At 42.0% G+C, this 18,448-nt stretch overlaps 1 protein-coding gene across 1 annotated transcript in view; it reads left to right on the plus strand.

Annotated features, from left to right (window-relative positions):
• The window catches only part of CCNB3 (cyclin B3), a 61,695-nt gene that overhangs the window by 6,391 nt on the left and 36,856 nt on the right, over positions 1-18,448 (plus strand). The window contains 2 exon segments of the mRNA XM_065901025.1: positions 12,730-12,816; positions 17,634-17,746. Of these exon segments, the coding sequence (XP_065757097.1) occupies positions 12,730-12,816; positions 17,634-17,746 (200 nt within the window).

Here is an 18,448-nt window from a genome sequence, read left to right on the forward strand (position 1 = left end):
TTCCCTAACATTAGTGATGTGGAACATTCTTTCATGTGCCTGCTGGCCATCTCTATGTCTTCTTTGAAAAATGTCTATTCAGCTCCCCTGCCATTTTTTTTTTTTTAAACATCTTTATTGGGGTATAATTGCTTTACAATGGTGTGTTAGTTTCTGCTTTATAACAAAGTGAATCAGCTATACATACACACATGTTCCCATATGTCTTCCCTCTTGCATCTCCCTCCCTCCCACTCTCCCCATCCCACCCTTCCAGGCTGTCACAAAGCACCGAGCTAATATCCCTGTGCCTTGCGGCTGCTTCCCCCCAGCTATCTACCTTACTACGTTTGTTAGTGTGTATATGTCCATGACTCTCTCTCGCCCTGTCAAAACTCACCCCTCCCCCTCCCCATACCCTCAAGTCCGTTCTCCAGTAGGTCTGCGTCTTTATTCCTATCTTACCCCTAGGTTCTTCATGACATTTTTTTCCCTTAAATTCCATATATATGTGTTAGCATACGGTATTTGTCTTTTTCTTTCTGACTTACTTCACTCTGTATGACAGACTCTAGGTCTATCCATCTCATTACAAATAGCTCAATTTCATTTCTTTTTAAGGCTGAGTAATATTCCATTGTGTATATGTGCCACATCTTCTTTATCCATTCATCCGATGATGGGTGCTTAGGTTGTTTCCATGTCCTGGCTATTGTAAATAGAGCTGCAATGAACATTTTGGTACATGACTCTTTTTGAATTTTGGTTTTCTCAGGGTATATGCCAAGTAGTGGGATTGCTGGGTCATATGGTAATTCTATTTGTAGTTTTTTAAGGAACCTCCATACTGTTCTCCACAGTGGCTGAACCAATTCACATTCCCACCAGCAGTGCAAGAGTGTCCCCTTTTCTCCACACCCTCTCCAGCATTTATTGTTTCTAGATTTTTTGATGATGGCCATTCTGACTGGTGTGAGATGATATCTCATTGTAGTTTTGATTTGCATTTCTCTAATGATTAATGATGTTGAGCATTCTTTCATGTGTTTGTTGGCATTCTGTATATCTTCTTTGGAGAAATGTCTATTTAGGTCTTCTGCCCATTTTTGGATGGGGTTGTTTGTTTTTTTGTTATTGAGCTGCATGAGCTGCTTGTAAATTTTGGAGATTAATCCTTTGTCAGTTGCTTCATTTTCAAATGTTTTCTCCCATTCTGAGGGTTGTCTTTTGGTCTTGGTTATGGTTTCCTTTGTTGTGCAAAAGCTTTGAAGTTTCATTAGGTCCCATTTGTTTATTTTTGTTTTTATTTCCATTACTCTAGGAGGTGGGTCAGAAAGGATCTTGCTGTGATTTATGTCATAGAGTGTTCTTCCTATGTTTTCTTCTAAGAGTTTGATAGTTTCTGGCCTTACATTTAGGTCTTTAATCCATTTTGAGCTTATTTTTGTGTATGGTGTTAGGGAGTGATCTAATCTCATACTTTTACATGTACCTGTCCAGTTTTCCCAGCACCATTTATTGAAGAGGCTGTCCTTTCTCCACTGTACATTCCTGCCTCCTTTATCAAAGATAAGGTGTCCATATGTGCGTGGGTTTATCTCTGGGCTTTCTATCCTGTTCCACTGATCTATCTTTCTGTTTTTGTGCCAGTACCATACTGTCTTGATTACTGTTGCTTTGTAATATAGTCTGAAGTCAGGGAGCCTTATTCCTCCAGCTCCTTTTTTCGTTCTCAAGATTGCTTTGGCTATTCGGGGTCTTTTGTGTTTCCATACAAATTGTGAAATTTTTTGTTCTAGTTCTGTGAAAAATGCCAGTGGTAGTTTGATAGGGATTGCATTGAATCTGTAGATTGCTTTGGGTAGTAGAGTCATTTTCACAATGTTGATTCTTCCCATCCAAGAACATGGTATATCTCTCCATCTATTTGTATCATCTTTAATTTCTTTCATCAGTGTCTTATAATTTTCTGCATACAGGTCTTTCATATCCTTAGGTAGGTTTATTCCTAGATATTTTATTCTTTTTGTTGCAATGGTAAATGGGAGTGTTTTCTTGATTTCACTTTCAGATTTTTCATCATTAGTATATAGGAATGCCAGAGATTTCTGTGCATTAATTTTGTATCCTGCTACTTTACCAAATTCATTGATTAGCTCTAGTAGTTTTCTGGTAGCATCTTTAGGATTCTCTATGTATAGTATCATGTCATCTGCAAACAGTGACAGCTTTACTTCTTCTTTTCCGATTTGAATTCCTTTTATTTCCTTTTCTTCTCTGATTGCTGTGGCTAAAACTTCCAAAACTATGTTGAATAAGAGTGGTGAGAGTGGGCAACCTTGTCTTGTTCCTGATCTTAGTGGAAATGCTTTCAGTTTTTCACCATTGAGGATGATGTTTGCTGTGGGCTTGTCATATATGGCTTTTATTATGTTTAGGAAAGTTCCCTCTATGCCTACTTTCTGGAGGGTTTTTATCATAAATGGGTGTTGAATTTTGTCGAAAGCTTTCTCTGCATCTATTGAGATGATCATATGGTTTTTCTCCTTCAATTTGTTAATATGGTTTATCACATTGATAGATTTGCGTATATTGAAGAATCCTTGCATTCCTGGAATAAACCCCACTTGATCATGGTGTATGATCCTTTTAATGTGCTGTTGGATTCTGTTTGCTAGTATTTTGTTGAGGATTTTTGCATCTATGTTCATCAGTGATATTGGCCTGTAGTTTTCTTTTTTTGTGACATCCTTGTCTGGCTTTGGTATCAAGGTGATGGTGGCTTCGTAGAAGGAATTTGGGAGTGTTCCTCCCTCTGCTATATTTTGGAAGAGTTTGAGAAGGATAGGTGTTAGCTCTTCTCTAAACGTTTGATAGAATTCACCTGTGAAGCCATCTGGTCCTGGGCTTTTGTTTGTTGGAAGGTTTTTAATCACAGTTTCAATTTCAGTGCTTGTGATTGGTCTGTTCATATTTTCTATTTCTTCCTGATTCAGTCTTGGCAGGTTGTGCATTTCTAAGAATTTGTCCATTTCTTCTAGATTGTCCATGTTATTGGCATAGAGTTGCTTGTAGTAATCTCTCATGATTTTTTTTATTTCTGCAGTGTCAGTTGTTACTTCTCCTTTTTCATTTCTAATTCTATTGATTTGAGTCTTCTCCCATTTTTGCTTGATGAGTCTGGCTAGTGGTTTATCTATTTTGTTTATCTTCTCAAAGAACCAGCTTTTAGTTTTATTGATCTTTGCTATTGTTTCCTTCATTTCTTTTTCATTTATTTCTGATCTGATTTTTATGATTTCTTTCCCTCTGCTAGCTTTGGGGTTTTTTTGTTCTTCTTTCTCTAATTGCTTGAGGTGCAAGGTTAGGTTGTTTATTCGAGATGTTTCTTGCTTCTTAAGGTGGGCTTGTATTGCTATAAACTTCCCCCTTAGAACTGCTTTTGCTGCATCCCATAGGTTTTGGGTCGTTGTGTCTCCATTGTCATTTGTTTCTAGGTATTTTTTTATTTCCTCTTTGATTTCTTCAGTGATCACTTCATTATTAAGTAGTGTATTGTTTAGCCTCCATGTGTTTGTATTTTTTACAGATCTTTTCCTGTAATTGATATCTAGTCTCATGGCGTTGTGGTCGGAAAAGATACTTGATACAATTTCAGTTTTCTTAAATTTACCAAGGCTTGATTTGTGACCCAAGATATGATCTATCCTGGAGAATGTTCCATGAGCACTTGAGAAAAATGTGTATTCTGTTGTTTTTGGATGGAGTGTCCTATAAATATCAGTTAAGTCCATCTTGTTTAATGTATCATTGAAAGCTTGTGTTTCCTTATTTATTTTCATTTTGGATGATCTGTCCATGGGTGAAAGTGGGGTGTTAAAGTCCCCTACTATGAATGTGTTACTGTTGATCTCCCCTTTTATGGTTGTTAGTATTTGGCTTATGTATTGAGGTGCTCCTATGTTGGGTGCATAAATATTTACAATTGTTATATCTTCTTCTTGGATCGATCCCTTGATCATTATGTAGTGTCCTTCTTTGTCCCTTTTAATAGTCCTTATTTTAAAGTCTATTTTGTCTGATATGAGAATTGCTACTCCAGCTTTCTTTTGGTTTCCATTTGCATGGAATATCTTTTTCCATCCCCTTACTTTCAGTCTGTATGTGTCTCTAGTTCTGAAGTGGGTCTCTTGTAGACAGCATATATAAGGGTCTTGTTTTTGTATCCATTCAGCCAATCTGTGTCTTTTGGTGGGAGCATTTAGTCCATTTACATTTAAGGTAATTATCGATATGTATGTTCCTATTTCCATTTTATATATTGTTTTGGGTTCGCTACTATAGGTCATTTCCTTCTCTTGTGTTTTGTGTCTAGAGAAGTTCCTTTAGCATTTGTTGTAAAGCTGGTTTGGTGGTGCTGAACTCTCTCAGCTTTTGCTTGTCTGTAAAGGTTTTAATTTCTCCATCAAATGTGAATGAGATCCTTGCTGGGTAGAGTAGTCTTGGTTGCAGGCTATTCTCCTTCATCACTTTCAGTATGTCCTGCCACTCCCTTCTGGCTTGTAGGGTTTCTGCTGAGAGATCAGCTGTTAACCTTATGGGGATTCCCTTGTGTGTTATTTGTTGTTTTTCCCTTGCTGCTTTTAATATGCTTTCTTTGTATTTAATTTTTGACAGTTTGATTAATATGTGTCTTGGCGTGTTTCTCCTTGTATTTATCCTGTATGGGACCCTCTGTGCTTCCTGGACTTGATTAATTATTTCCTTTCCCATATTAGGGAAGTTTTCAACTATAATCTCTTCAAATATTTTCTCAGTCCCTTTCTTTCTTTCTTCTTCTTCTGGAACCCCTATAATTCGAATGTTGGTGTGTTTAATGTTGTCCCAGAGGTCTCTGAGACTGTCCTCAGTTCTTTTCATTCTTTTTTCTTTATTCTGCTCTGCAGTAGTTATTTCCACTACTTTATCTTCCAGGTCACTTATCCGTTCTTCTGCCTCAGTTATTCTGCTATTGATCCTATCTAGAGTGATTTTAATTTCATTTATTGCATTGTTCATCGTTGCTTGTTTCATCTTTAGTTCTTGTAGGTCCTTGTTAACTGTTTCTTGCATTTTGTCCATTCTACTTCCAAGATTTCGGATCATCCTTACTATCATTATTCTGAATTCTTTTTCAGGTAGATTGCCTATTTCCTCTTCATTTGTTAGGTCTGGTGGGTTTTTATCTTGCTCCTTCATCTGCTGTGTGTTTTTCTGTCTTCTCATTTTGCTTATCTTACTGTGTTTGGGGTCTCCTTTTTGCAGGCTGCAGGTTCGTAGTTCCCGTTGTTTTTGATGTCTGTCTCCAGTGGCTAAGGTTGTTTCAGTGGGTTGTGTAGGCTTCCTGGTGGAGGGGACTAGTGTCTGTGTTGTGCTGGATGAGGCTGGATCTTGTCTCTCTAGTGGGCAGGTTCACGTCTGGTGGTGTGTTTTGGGGTGTCTGTGGCCTTATTATGATTTTAGGCAGCCTCTCTGCTAATGGGTGGGGTTGTGTTCCTGTTTTGCTGGTTGTTTGGCATAGGTTGTCCAGCACTGTGGCTTGCTGGTCGTTGAGTGAAGCTGGGTGCTGGTGTTAAGATGGAGGTCTCTGGGATATTTCCACCGTTTAATATTATGTGGAGCTGGGAGGTCTCTTGTTGACCAGTGTCCTGAAGTTGGCTCTCCTACCTCAGAGGCAGAGCCCTGACTCTTGGCTGGAGCACCAAGAGCCTTTCATCCACACAGCTCAGAATAAAAGGGAGAAAAAGTAGGGAGAATTAGTAGAAGTATGAGTAAAGAAAGAAGAAAAGGAGGAAAGGAAGGAAGGAAGAAAGAAGCAAAGAAGGAAAGAAAGGAGGGAGGGAGCGAGGGAGGGAGGAAGGAAGGAAGGAGGGAAAGAAGGAAAAAAGACAGAAAGAAAGATGATACAGTAAAAATAAAATAAAGTATAATATAGTTATTGAATTAAAAAATATTTAGAAAAAAAAAAAAAGGGACGGATAGAACCTTAGGACAAATGTTGGAAGCAAAGCTATACAGAAAAAATCTTACACAGAAGCATACACATACACCTTCACAAAAAGAGGTAAAGGGGGAAAAATCATAAATCCTGCTGCCTGAGACCACCTCCTCAATTTGGGGTGATTCGTTGTCTAAAGGAGGGAAGGAAGGAAGGAAAGAAAGAACGAAGGTAAAGTATAATAAAGTTATTACAATTAAACTTAATTATTAAGAAAAAGAATTTTTTAAAAAAAGTCATGGACGGATAGAGCCCTAGGACAAATGGTGGAAGCAAGAGTATACAGACAGAATCTCACACAGAAGCATACACGTACACATTCACAAAAAGAGGAAAAGGGAAAAAAATCATAGATCTCGCTCCTAAATTCCACCTCTTCAATTTGGGATCATTCCTTGTCTATTCAGGTATTCCACAGATGCAGGGTATATCAAGTTGATTGTGGAGCTTTAATCCGCTGCTTCTGTGGCTGCTGGGAGAGATTTCCCTTTCTCTTCTTTGTTCTCACAGCTCACAGGAGCTCAGCTTTGGATTTGGCCCTGCCTCTGCGTGTAGGTCGCTGGAGGGCGTCTGTTTTTTTGCTCAGACAGGACGGGGTTAAAGGAGCCGCTGATTCGGGGCCTCCGGCTCACTCAGGCCGGGGGTTGGGGGATGGGGGTAGGAGGGGCACTACGTGCTGGGCGGGCCTGCGGCTGCAGAGGCAGCGTGACGTTGCGGCAGAGGCCGGCGTGATGTTGCACCAGCCTGAGACCCGCCGTGCGTACTCCCGGGGAAGTTGTCCCTGGATCCCGGGAACCTGGCAGTGGCGGGCTGCACAGGCTCCGCGGAAGAGGGGTGTGGAGAGTGACCTGTGCTCGCACACAGGCCCCTTGGTGGCGGCAGCAGCAGCCTTAGCGTCTCCCGCCCGTCTCTGGGGTCCGCGGTTTTAGCCGCGGCTCGCGCCCGTCTCTGGGGTTTGCGCTTTCAGCCGCGGCTCGCGCCCGTCTCGGGGGGCTCGCGCCCTCAGCCGCGGCTCGCGCCCGTCTCTGGGGTTCGCGCTTTTAGCCGCGGCTCGCGCCCGTCTCTGGAGTTCCTTTAAGCAGCGCTCTTAAACCCCTCTCCTCGCGCACCAGGAAACAAAGAGGGAAGAAAAAGTCTCTTGCCTCTTCGGCCGGTGCAGGCTTTTCCCCGAACTCCCTCCCGGCTAGTCGTGGTGCACTAACCCCTTCAGGCTATGTTCAAGCCGCCAACCCCAGTCCTCTCCCTGAGCTCCGTCCAAAACCAAAACCCGAGCCTCAGCTCGCAGCCCCGCCCGCCCCGGCGGGTGAGCAGACAAGCCACTCGGGCTGGTGAGTGCCGGTCAGCACCGATCGTCTGTGCAGGAATCTCCCCGCTTTGCCCTCCGCACCCGTCGCTGTGCACTACTCCGCGGTCCCGATACTCCCCCCTCTGCCTCCCGCAGTCTCCGCCCGCGGAGGGGCTTCCTAGTGTGTGGAAACTTTTCCTCCTTCACAGCTCCCTCCCACTGGTGCAGGTGCCGTCCTTATTCTTTTGTCTCTGTTTTTTCTTTTGCCCTACCCAGTTACGTGGGGAGTTTCTTGCCTTTTGGGAGGTCTGAGGTCTTCTGCCAGCCTTCAGTAGGAGTTCTGTAGGAGTTGTTCCACGTGTGGATGTATTTCTGGTGTATCCGTGGGGAGGAAGGCGATCTCCGCGTCTTACTCTTCCGCCATCTTCAAGGTCCCCCCAAGGATAGGTTGTTTATTCGAGATTTTTCCTGTTTCTTAAGGTAGGAATTTATTGTTATAAACTTCCCTCTTAGAACTGCTTTTGCTGCATCCCATAGGTTTTGGGTCGTCGTGTCTCCATTGTCATTTGTTTCTAGGTATTTTTAAATTTCCTCTTTGATTTCTTCAGTGATCACTTCGTTATTAAGTAGTGTATTGTTTAGCTTCCATGTGTTTGTATTTCTTACAGATCTTTTCCTGTAATTGGTATCTAGTCTCATAGCATTGTGGTTGGAAAAGATACTTGATACAATTTCAGTTTTCTTAAATTTACCAGGGCTTGATTTGTGACCCAAGATATGATTTATCCTGGAGAATGTTCCATGAGCACTTGAGAAAAATGTGTATTCTGTTGTTTTTGGATGGAATGTCCTATAAGTATCAATTAAGTCTATCTTGTTCAATGTATCATTTAAAGCTTGTGTTTCCCTATTTATTTTCATTTTGGTTGATCTGTCCATTGGCGAAAGTGGGGTGTTGAAGTCCCTACTGTGACTGTGTTCCTTTCGATTTCCCTTTTATGGCTGTTAGTATTTGCCGTATGTATTGAGGTGCTCCTATGTTGGGTGCATAAATATTTACAATTGTTATATCTTCTTCTTGGATCGATCCCTTGATCATTATGTAGTGTCCTTCTCTGTCTCTTGTAATAGTCTTTATTTTAAAGTCTATTTTGTCTGATATGAGAATTGCTACTCCCGCTTTCTTTTGGTTTCCATTTGCATGGACTGTCTTTTTCCATCCCCTTACTTTCAGTCTGCATGTGTCTCTAGTCCTGAAGTGGGTCTCTTGTAGACAGCATATATATGGGTCTTGTTTTTGTATCCATTCAGCCAGTCTGTGTCTTTTGGTGGGAGCATTTAATCCATTTAATTTAAGGTAAATATCGATATGTATGTTCCTATTCCCATTTTCTTAATTGTTTTGGGTTTGTTATTGTAGGTCTTTTCCTTCTCTTGTGTTCCTTGCCTGGAGAAGTTCGTTTAGCATTCGTTGTAAAGCTGGTTTGGTGGTGCTGAACTCTCTCAGCTTTTGCTTGTCTGTAAAGGTTTTAATATCTCCATCAAATCTGAATGAGATCCTTGCTGTTTAGAGTAATCTTGGTTGTTGGTTTTTCTCCTTCATCACTTTAAGTGTGTCCTGCCAGTCCCTTCTGGCCTGCAGAGTTTCTGCTGAAAGATCAGCTGTTAACCTTATGGGGATTCCCTTGTGGGTTATTTGTTGTTTTTCCCTTGCTGCTTTTAATATGTTTTCTTTTTATTTAATTTTTGACAGTTTGATTAATATGTGTCTTGGCATATTTCACCTCGGATTTATCCTGTATGGGACTCTCTGTGCTTCCTGGACTTGATTAACTCTTTCCTTTCCCATATTAGGGAAGTTTTCAACTCTAATCTCTTCAAATAATTTCTCAGTCCCTTTCTTTTTCTCTTCTTCTGGAACCCCTATAATTCGAATGCTGGTGCGTTTAATGTTGTCCCAGAGGTCTCTGAGACTGTCCTCGATTCTTTTCATTCTTTTTTCTTTATTCTGCTCTGCAGTAGTTATTTCCACTATTTTATCTTCCAGGTCACTTATCCGTTCTTCTGCCTCAGTTATTCTGCTATTGATCCCATCTAGAGTATTGTTAATTTCATTTATCGTGTTGTTCATTGTTGTTTGTTTCATCTTTAGTTCTTCTGGGTCCTTGTTAAATGTTTCTTGCATTTTCGCTATTCTATTTCCAAGATTTTGGATCATCTTTACTATCATTATTCTGAATTATTTTTTCAGGTAGACTGCCTATTTCCTCTTCATTTGTTAGGTCTGGTGGGTTTTTTTCCTTGCTCCTTAATGTGCTGTGTGCTTTTCTGTCTTCTCATTTTGCTTATCTTGCTGTGTTTGGGGTCTCCTTTTTGCAGGCTGCAGGTTCGTAGTTCCCATTGTTTTTGGTGTCTGTCCCCAGTGGCTAAGGTTGGTTCAGTGGGTTGTGTAGCCTTCCTGGTAGAGGGGACTAGTGCCTGTGTTCTGGTGGATGAGGCTGGATCTTGTCTTTCTGGTGGGCAGGTCCATGTCTGGTGGTGTGTTTTGGGGTGTCTGTAGACTTATTATGATTTTGGGCAGCCTCTCTGCTAATGGGTGGGGTTGTGTTCCTGTCTTGCTAGTTGTTTGGCATAGGATGTCCAGCACTGTAGCTTGCTGGTCATTGAGTGAAGCTGGGTGCTGGTGTTGAGATGGAGATCTCTGGGAGATTTTCGCCATTTGATATTATGTGGAGCTGGGAGGTCTCTTGTGAACCAGTGTCCTGAAGTTGGCTCTCCCACATCAGAGGCACAGCACTGACTCCTGGCTGCAGCACCAAGAGCCTTTCATCCACATGGCTCAGAATAAAAGGTAGAAAAAGTAGAAAGAAAGAGAGAGAGAGAGAGAGAGAGAGAGAGAGAGAGAGAGAGAGAGAGAGTGGGAGGGAGGGAGGAAGGAAGAAAGAAAAGAAAGTAAGATGAAAGAGGATAAAATAAAATAAAGTAAGATAAAATAAAATAAAGTTATTAAAATAAAAATAATTATTAAGAATAATTTTTTAACAGAAAAACAAAACAAAACAAACAATATAACGGACGGATAGAACCCTAGGACAAATGGTGAAAACAAAGCTATACAGACAAAATCTCACACAGAAGCATACACATACCCACTCAGAAAAAGAGGAAAAGGGGAAAAAATAATAAATCTTGCTCTCAAAGTCCACCTCCTCAATTTGGGATGGTTCGTTGTCTATTCATGTATTCCACAGATGCAGTGTACATCAAGTTGATTGTGGAGCTTTAATCCGCTGCTTCTGAGGCTGCTGGGAGAGATTTCCCTTTCTCTTCTTTGTTCCCACAGCTCCCGGGGCTCAGCTTTGGATTTGGCCCTGCCTCTGCGTGTAGGTCGCCGCAGGGCATCTGTTCTTCTCTCAGACAGGACGGGGTTAAAGGAGCAGCTGCTTCGGGGACTCTGGCTCACTCAGGTCTGGGGGAGGGAGGGGTGCGGATGTGGGGCGAACCTATGGCGGCAGAAGCCAGCGGGACGTTGCACCAGACTGAGGCGTGCCGTGCGTTCTCCCTCGGAAATTGTCCCTGGATCCCGGGACCCTGGCAGTGGTGGGCTGCACAGTCTCCCCCGAAGGGAGGTGTGGATAGTGACCTGTGCTCGCACACAGGGTTCTTGGTGGCGGCAGCAGCAGCCTTAGCGTCTCATGCCCGTCTTTGGGGTCCACGCTGTTAGCTGCAGCTCGCACCCGTCTCTGGAGCTCCTTTAAGCAGCGCTCTTAATCCCCTCTCCTCGCGCCCCAGGAAACAAAGAGGGAAGAAAAAGTTTCTTGCCTCTTTGGCAGGTCCAGACTTTTCCCCGGACTCCCTCCCGGCTAGCCGTGGTGCACTAACGCCCTGCAGGCTGTGTTCACGCTGCCAACCCCAGTCCTCTCCCTGGGATCCGACTGAAGCCCGAGCCTCAGCTTCCAGCCCCCGGCCACCCCAGTGGGTGAGCAGATCAGCCTCTCGGGCTGGTGAGTTGCAGTTGGCACCGATCCTCTCTGCGCGAATCTCTCCGCTTTGCTCTCCGCAGCCCTGTTACTGTGCTCTCCTCCGCGGCCCCGAACCTCTCCCCCTCCGCCACCCGCAGCCTCCGCCCGCGAAGGGGCTTCTTAGTGTGTAGAAACCTTCCCTCCTTCATAGCTCACTCCCACTGGTGCAGGTCCCGTCCCTATCCTTTTGTCTCTGTTTATTCTTTTTTATTTTACCCTACCCAGCTACGTGGAGTTTTTCTTGCCTTTTTGTAAGTCTGAGGTCTTCTGCCAGCGTTCAGTAGGTGTTCTGTAGGAGTTGTTCCACGTGTAGATATATTTCTGTTGTATCTGTGGGGAGTTAGGTGATCTCTGCGTCTTACTCTTCCCTCATCTTCCCGATTCCAAAAAACTATCTCTTCAATCTTGGAGGCAGCGATTTGCCCTGTGTCCACCACCTTCTCTTACAGATCCAATAAGAGTTGTTGATTTTCTAGTTGTTATTAGGGTGGAGTGACAGCTTCCAAGTTTCGTACACGTGGAGCTGCTAGTGTTGGATGGTCTCCTGCAGAGGCAGAGGATGGCTGTGGCTCACCGTGGGGACAAGGACACTGGCAGAATTTCTGAGAAGTACTCCTTGGTGTGAGCCCTCCGAGAGTCTGCCATTAGCCCCACCAAAGAGCTGGGTAGGCTCTAGTGTTGAGGTGCCTCAGGCCAAACAACTAGCAGGGAGGAAACCCAGCCCCACCCATCAGCCTGGACTATATACTTTTAAAATACTATTTCTGGCCGTTTATACTTTATATAGATTTTTAAAAAACATGTTTTCTCTTATTTGGTCCTCAAATGCGGTAGGTTATTATTCCAATTTTACTGATGAGGCAACTAAGTGACTTGTGCAAGGTCAATAGCTAATAAAGAGCTGATCCTGGATCAGTATCTAGGTATGTGTGTTATTGTCCTTATTGAGAATGTCTTAAATCAACTGCTTAACATAAGAGACACTTAAATTTTGTTAAATCATTGAACTAATTTAACTGGGAACGTCCATATTAAAGGAATGACTGGGAGTTGCAGGGTGGTGGGGGTGGTGATGGTTAATCTTGGCTAGTATAACCATGAATATGAGAGGAGTAAGAGAGAAAATTAGCTTCACCAAGCTAGTTTGCTCATTCTGAGAGTTACACTGACAGTTATCTTTTCTCCTCCCAGCCTTGTCCCTATCATCAATGATTACCTCCTTCAGTGACTGTCAAAGCAGTGGGTTCCAAAATTTCCTTTTGTTGTAGTTTATTGGGGTTTATTATATGCGTCTACAGTTGCTTGGAGACTCAGCCATTCCCCCCCTGAGCCCCAAAGATGACCTGACGTCCCTGAAAAGACTGTTCACAATTGGATATACGCATTTACCTCTTTTACTTTTTTAGAGAGAGGAGAATCACCAAGCAAAGATATCTCCATCTTCACCTCAGGGACCACTCAAAAAGAGGTCAGCTTTTGAAGATCTCACCAACGTGAGTATGCCAGTCTAGTCCTCTGCCATGGTGTAGCATAAGGTTTAGACAGCCTCTTCCTTGAGGGACCTTTCCAGTTTACCAAACTCTGACCCTCTCTAGAATGTTGAGAGCCAATTTTATTTGGAATCAATGACCCAATTTCAGAAACTGCAGTGGCTCTTCTGCTGCCACATACCATCTGGATTAATTGATGGAGCTCTCTGGAAGCAGTATGAGTGATTATCAGGTATGAAATTGTAGAGAAATATGAGAACTTTGGGATCTTGCATTTAGATAAAGACCAGAGGTGGCTCAGCTGGTTGCATAGGCCTTGGAGGTAAGTACTTTGGTAGATTCATTGTAGTCTAGGGCAGTGTTTATCAATTCAAGCACTATGGGCATTTTTGAACAGCAAAGTTTTTCTATTGTATATGACTGACTTCAGCCAGCATTCCTGGTCCCTAGCATTAAGTTCCAGCAGCATCCAAGTCATAGTGACAATCAAAAATGTCGTCTGATGTACAGAACCATTGATGACCACAGTTCCATGATCTGGTTTTCAACTATGGAGATCTAGAAACTCAATTTTGACTAGAATTCCTGAGTTCACTTCCAAGTTACCTCCCTTCTGGTGTTATTAAGGCGCCAGCAAAAAAATATTTACTAGTTAGAAAGTTACTAGCTGAATATAAAATTGAGTCAGAGGTAATCTTTGGTCTTAGAAAATAATAATAACTGATGTCTCCTGAGTGTTTACCACGTGTCAAGCACTATTCTAAGCATTTTCCCCTGTATCCACTCACGTAATCCTCATAAAATCTTCTGAGGCAGATACTATAATTATCTCCACTTCACAGATAAAGACTTGCCCAATGTTGTTTTTGAAGTCTGTTTCATCTAGGTTACAGAGAACCCTAGTGGACCCTATCCTGCCCTCTATAATAGTGTCCTTCTGTGGCTACCAGAATTCTTACATCTGCTAGATAATATTTTACCCCCTTGGGCAGGATTGGATAAGCATTGGCAAAGTTCTCCCCTTTGTATCTCTGCTCTTTAGATGCTATGTGACCACCTTTGTGCTAAAACAGTCTTTTCCCCATGCAGATTACAACATGTATGATTGTGTTACAGCTTCCTGCATAATCAGATTTACTCTAGATTGCTTGAAAGAGCTACCTCCCACACAGACCTGTAAGGTTAGATTCATTTCCTGACTTATTTAACCATGGCTCTAGAAACTTGCTTGAAATAAGGTAGCCACAGAAATCAGAAGCAGATGCAGCTCATCTTAATGTAGCTTCCCTTGGCCTCCAGAGTCCCTGATGGGAGTCCAGTGACACTGTGCAAAGCAAAGTCTAACCACATATGAAAAACTTTCCTGCCATGTCTCAGTCCTCTTTTTGTTGTGAAGTTTATATCATCATTCATAAAGAACAAACACAAATAAATTAATAGGAAACATGCTAGGACCCTCCTGATTCTCCAACTGAATTCAACATCTGTTAGGCCACATACTTGTCCAGGGTTGGGGAATGCAAGTCATCCCTGAGCAGTATCTCTGCCTCTAGCTTTTCAGAAGCTCAGAAAGCCCATTTCCCTTTTGTGTTCAAGTCCTGGTCACCTTGAATGATCTTTGGTGCTTTCCAGACAAAGTTCTATCATTACAGTGTACCTAAGCCATTCCAGGGTTGGGCATTTCTGCAGACGTCTGAGCTCATTTCTTTGAGGGTTGAGGACTCTTTTCTCTCTGAATTTTGGGGTTTCCCTTTATGATGATTTGCTTCTTCCTGTCAGTATTACTTCGTTTCCATGTCCCCATATCTGTCTTCTCCTCAACATTCACCACAGTGAGGTCCTGGCTTGCCAAAAGAGCTGATCTGTTTTAATTAGTTAGTCTGCTGTGAGTGTTCTTTTTTTCCCTCTCCTTTATCCTTTCAGCATGGGAAGGACTTTTGATTTGTTAGAGCTTGTCCAAAGCCAGTGGATGAGGAGATAAAGTCTATTTCCTAAATTATTTTTTGCCAGTAGGATTGTCATCTCTATTTTCCTATTTTTTGGTGAAAGAATTATGGGGAGATACTGGTAAAGGTCCCCTTGAGCTTAGATCTGAAAATATTAGTGCTTTGAACCTTCACATATGGCAAGTTGAAAATTTCACCCCTGGGGATTAGGGTCTCCACCTCTCTCCTGCCAAGAACGCACATCTTTTCCAAAGCCGGATCTCAGCCTGACACATAAGGAGTTTGTAAAACTTTAGGTGAAATTAAAATGCAAACTGTGTCAAGCTCTTTGAAGAGCAGAAGTGGACAACAACTTGAGGGCCTAAGAAAGAATTCCCTGTTGGATTGTAGTTGCTTATTATGATATGATGATACAAAGGCATAATTTTTTTATACTTCATTTGGAAATGATTTCAGATTTATAAAAAGTTGCAAAAATAAAAAACAGTACAAAGAACACACATATGCTGTTTACCTAGATTCATGTATTACTAACATTTTATCCTATCTGCTTACATACATCATGGTCCTTTACCATGAAGTACTTAGGGTATTTCAGTGTATATAGAGAAAGAGTCTCTATATACTATTTCTCCTCAGAGAAATAGTCTTACATAAACACAGTGCAGTCAACAACTTTATACATTTACATTGATAAAGCGTTTTTATGTAATCTATTGTCCATATTCCAATTTTTTTCCATTGACTTTGTAAAATCAATGTTATAAGCACTTTTTCCCCTCCAGTAATGGATCCAGTCTAGGGTCGTTTACTTGTCATGTCTCTAGCTTCTTTTAATCTGGAACACTTCCATAGCCTTTCTTTGTTTTTTATGATATTTTTGAAGAATGCAGTCCCACCCAGAACATTCCTCATTTTGTGTTTGTCTGATGTTTCCATGTGATTAGATTGATGTTATATATGCTTGGCTGGAGTACTATATAGGTGATGTTCTGTCCTTAGAGTATCACATCTGGAGGCACATGACATCCATCTGTCCCTCATTGGTGAGGTTAATTTTGATCACCCAGTCAAGATGTTGTCTGGTTTCTCCGCTGTATAATTACTGTTTATTTTTTTCCTTTTGCAACTAATAATCTGTGGGACACACCCTTAAGAGCCTCCAAATAGCCACTCTTCATCAAAATGTCCCCTAGATTTAGCATTCATTGATGATTTTTGCTTAACAATCTTTTTGATGATTTTTCCAACTCTAGCACTTGCTCCCCATTTACCAGTCTACAAGCAGAGGCCTCCCTTCTTCCCTGTTTATTTATTATTGGTACAGACTTATGAATTCCTGTTTTTTCAGTGGTTTGTTGTTCAGTATTGTATTTTATTATTTTGGTGCTCAAATTGTCCCAAATTTGGTCACTAGGGTCCCCCTTAATCTGACTACTGTGTCTTTGTGACATACTATCATCATTTTTTTGAGCATTTTCTTTCCAGCATAACAGGATGTTCCAGGATGTTCTTGTACCTATTTTATTGGCATGGAGTCAACCATTTCTGTGAAGAATTCCTGTTCCTTTTAGTGGGGAATGGTATTAGAGACCAAGATCTCAGTGCTAGGTGTGCTACTGCGGTGTCTGCTTTTTCGGCCCTTTCTGCAGACAGAGTTAGGAAATGTCTGCATGTATATATACATATAGATACACACATATCTGTACTTAAACATATATATGTATATATATACACACATATATCTATATATACAAATACACACACTCCTGTATACTCAGATGTATATACACATATACCTATTTAAGAAATCATGAGTCCACACAGCTCCCATTCCAAAACGTACAGGGTTCTTTCTTGTATTCCTCAATCCGTGTTTATATGTTCCTTCTCTACAATGAGAACAATGGTTCACAAGATCATCAACACATTTACTCAATACTATAATACATCTAAAAGAGTTTCAGAATTACTTCTTCCACACCACCATAATAAACACACCTACTAAAAAGAGTTCTAGATTTATTTGCAATATTCTCTACCATCCCACAAACACATCCTGAATGAGGATGTATATGGTGAGGGTGTATAGTCTGTGTTTACTTGGATTAGTTGTTTATTATCTTGTATTTCCTTCTGTTTTCTTTCTTTTGTCCTTCAGTGTGGTTATGGTATTTATTTGGAATATAATTAGATTCCATTTGTTTCATTTTAAAGGCATAACCTTTAAGATTATTTTTACTGACATTATTCACAGTCCCATGATCTCTTCTACTGTTTAATAGAATTAGTCATGATTAGAGTTTCTGGTGGAGCTTTCCAGAGCCCCATGTTAAATAAATATCCCCTCAGTGAGATGGGATAGATGTATCACAGGTAGTGTTGTATTAGAGGTCTATCCTGAAAAGCTAGTTGATCTTGGTATACTCAGGCAGCAAAGCCAGTTATATTACCTTTTCCCCCCCTGAACATCTTATGGGGTCAAAATGGAATGTGATGTTTACAAAACATCTTTTTGAGAATTTGCCAGCCAATATGCCTGACATTGGAGATCAGAACTACATCATATGTATCTTGAAATCACTTAGGGCTGCTATTTAGCTAATATGCACCAGGACTACTGTACTGCTAGCTTCCATCATGACTAGTTGGCACCAGTACCATACTGGTTGTAAAATGTTTTGATCAATGTTCCTGGTAACACCCGAACAAGGTGTCCAGGGTGTGGATGTGTGTCAGGACCTTCCTGTGAGAACCACCTATTGGTTAATTTGAGGTTCTCTCTCTCTCTCTCTCTCTCTCTCTCTCTCTCTCTCTCTATTTCCTTGCTTCCTCCTCCAGACCAGCCCCCCCACCTTTATTTTTTTCTTGCAGGCTTCTCAAAGTCAACCTGCCAAGCCCAAGAAAGAAGCCAGTAATGAGTTTGTTAAAGATGTTTCCAAGAAGATAAACAGGAACACACGTGCTCGTGGGTGAGTACGAGGGCAGTCAGATGGCATTGTTTTATGTGGTAAAGGAGAGGGTGTGACATCCTTTTGACTGCCTTTTGTCCCCATTGAGAACATTTTTAGTGAGCTACAGTGGTGAGTATTACATTAACTCCAGGTACTTAGATGGACTAAATTGCTGAAGAATTATAGGCCTCATCTCACCACCCCCCAAATCTTTCTCTCTCTCTCTCTTTGCCCCTCTCCCTCTCCCTCTCCCTCTCCCTCTCCCTCTCCCTCTCCCTCTCCCTCTCCCTCTCCCTCTCCCTCTCTCTCTCCCTCTCCCTCTCCCTCTCCCTCTCCCTCTCCCTCTCCCTCTCCCTCTCCCTCTCCCTCTCCCTCTCCCTCTCCCTCTCCCTCTCCCTCTCCCTCTCCCTCTCCCTCTCCCTCTCCCTCTCCCTCTCCCTCTTTCCCTCTTTCCCGTCACCCACCCACATGGTGTGTGCATATTGAAAGAGCTGTTGTCATTGAGGAATTTGCCAAAAGTTCTTGTGCTCATCTGTCTCTATTTTAGTACTTCAGTCCTTGACTGAGCTACTCTGTGGTTGAGAGTGTGGACGCAACTTAACTTTTCAGGGGATTCTCAGCAGCTGGCTGATAGCTTGCCAGTCTGCTTATCCCATTAGAAACCTTAGGGGGAGGTTTGTTCCTTTTTACTGTAGAGAAATTACTATCTCCTTAGGCCAAAAATGTGTGTTGTCC

The sequence above is a fragment of the Phocoena phocoena genome, chromosome X, assembly GCF_963924675.1.
Source record: "Phocoena phocoena chromosome X, mPhoPho1.1, whole genome shotgun sequence".
NCBI classification, from domain to species: domain Eukaryota; kingdom Metazoa; phylum Chordata; class Mammalia; order Artiodactyla; family Phocoenidae; genus Phocoena; species Phocoena phocoena.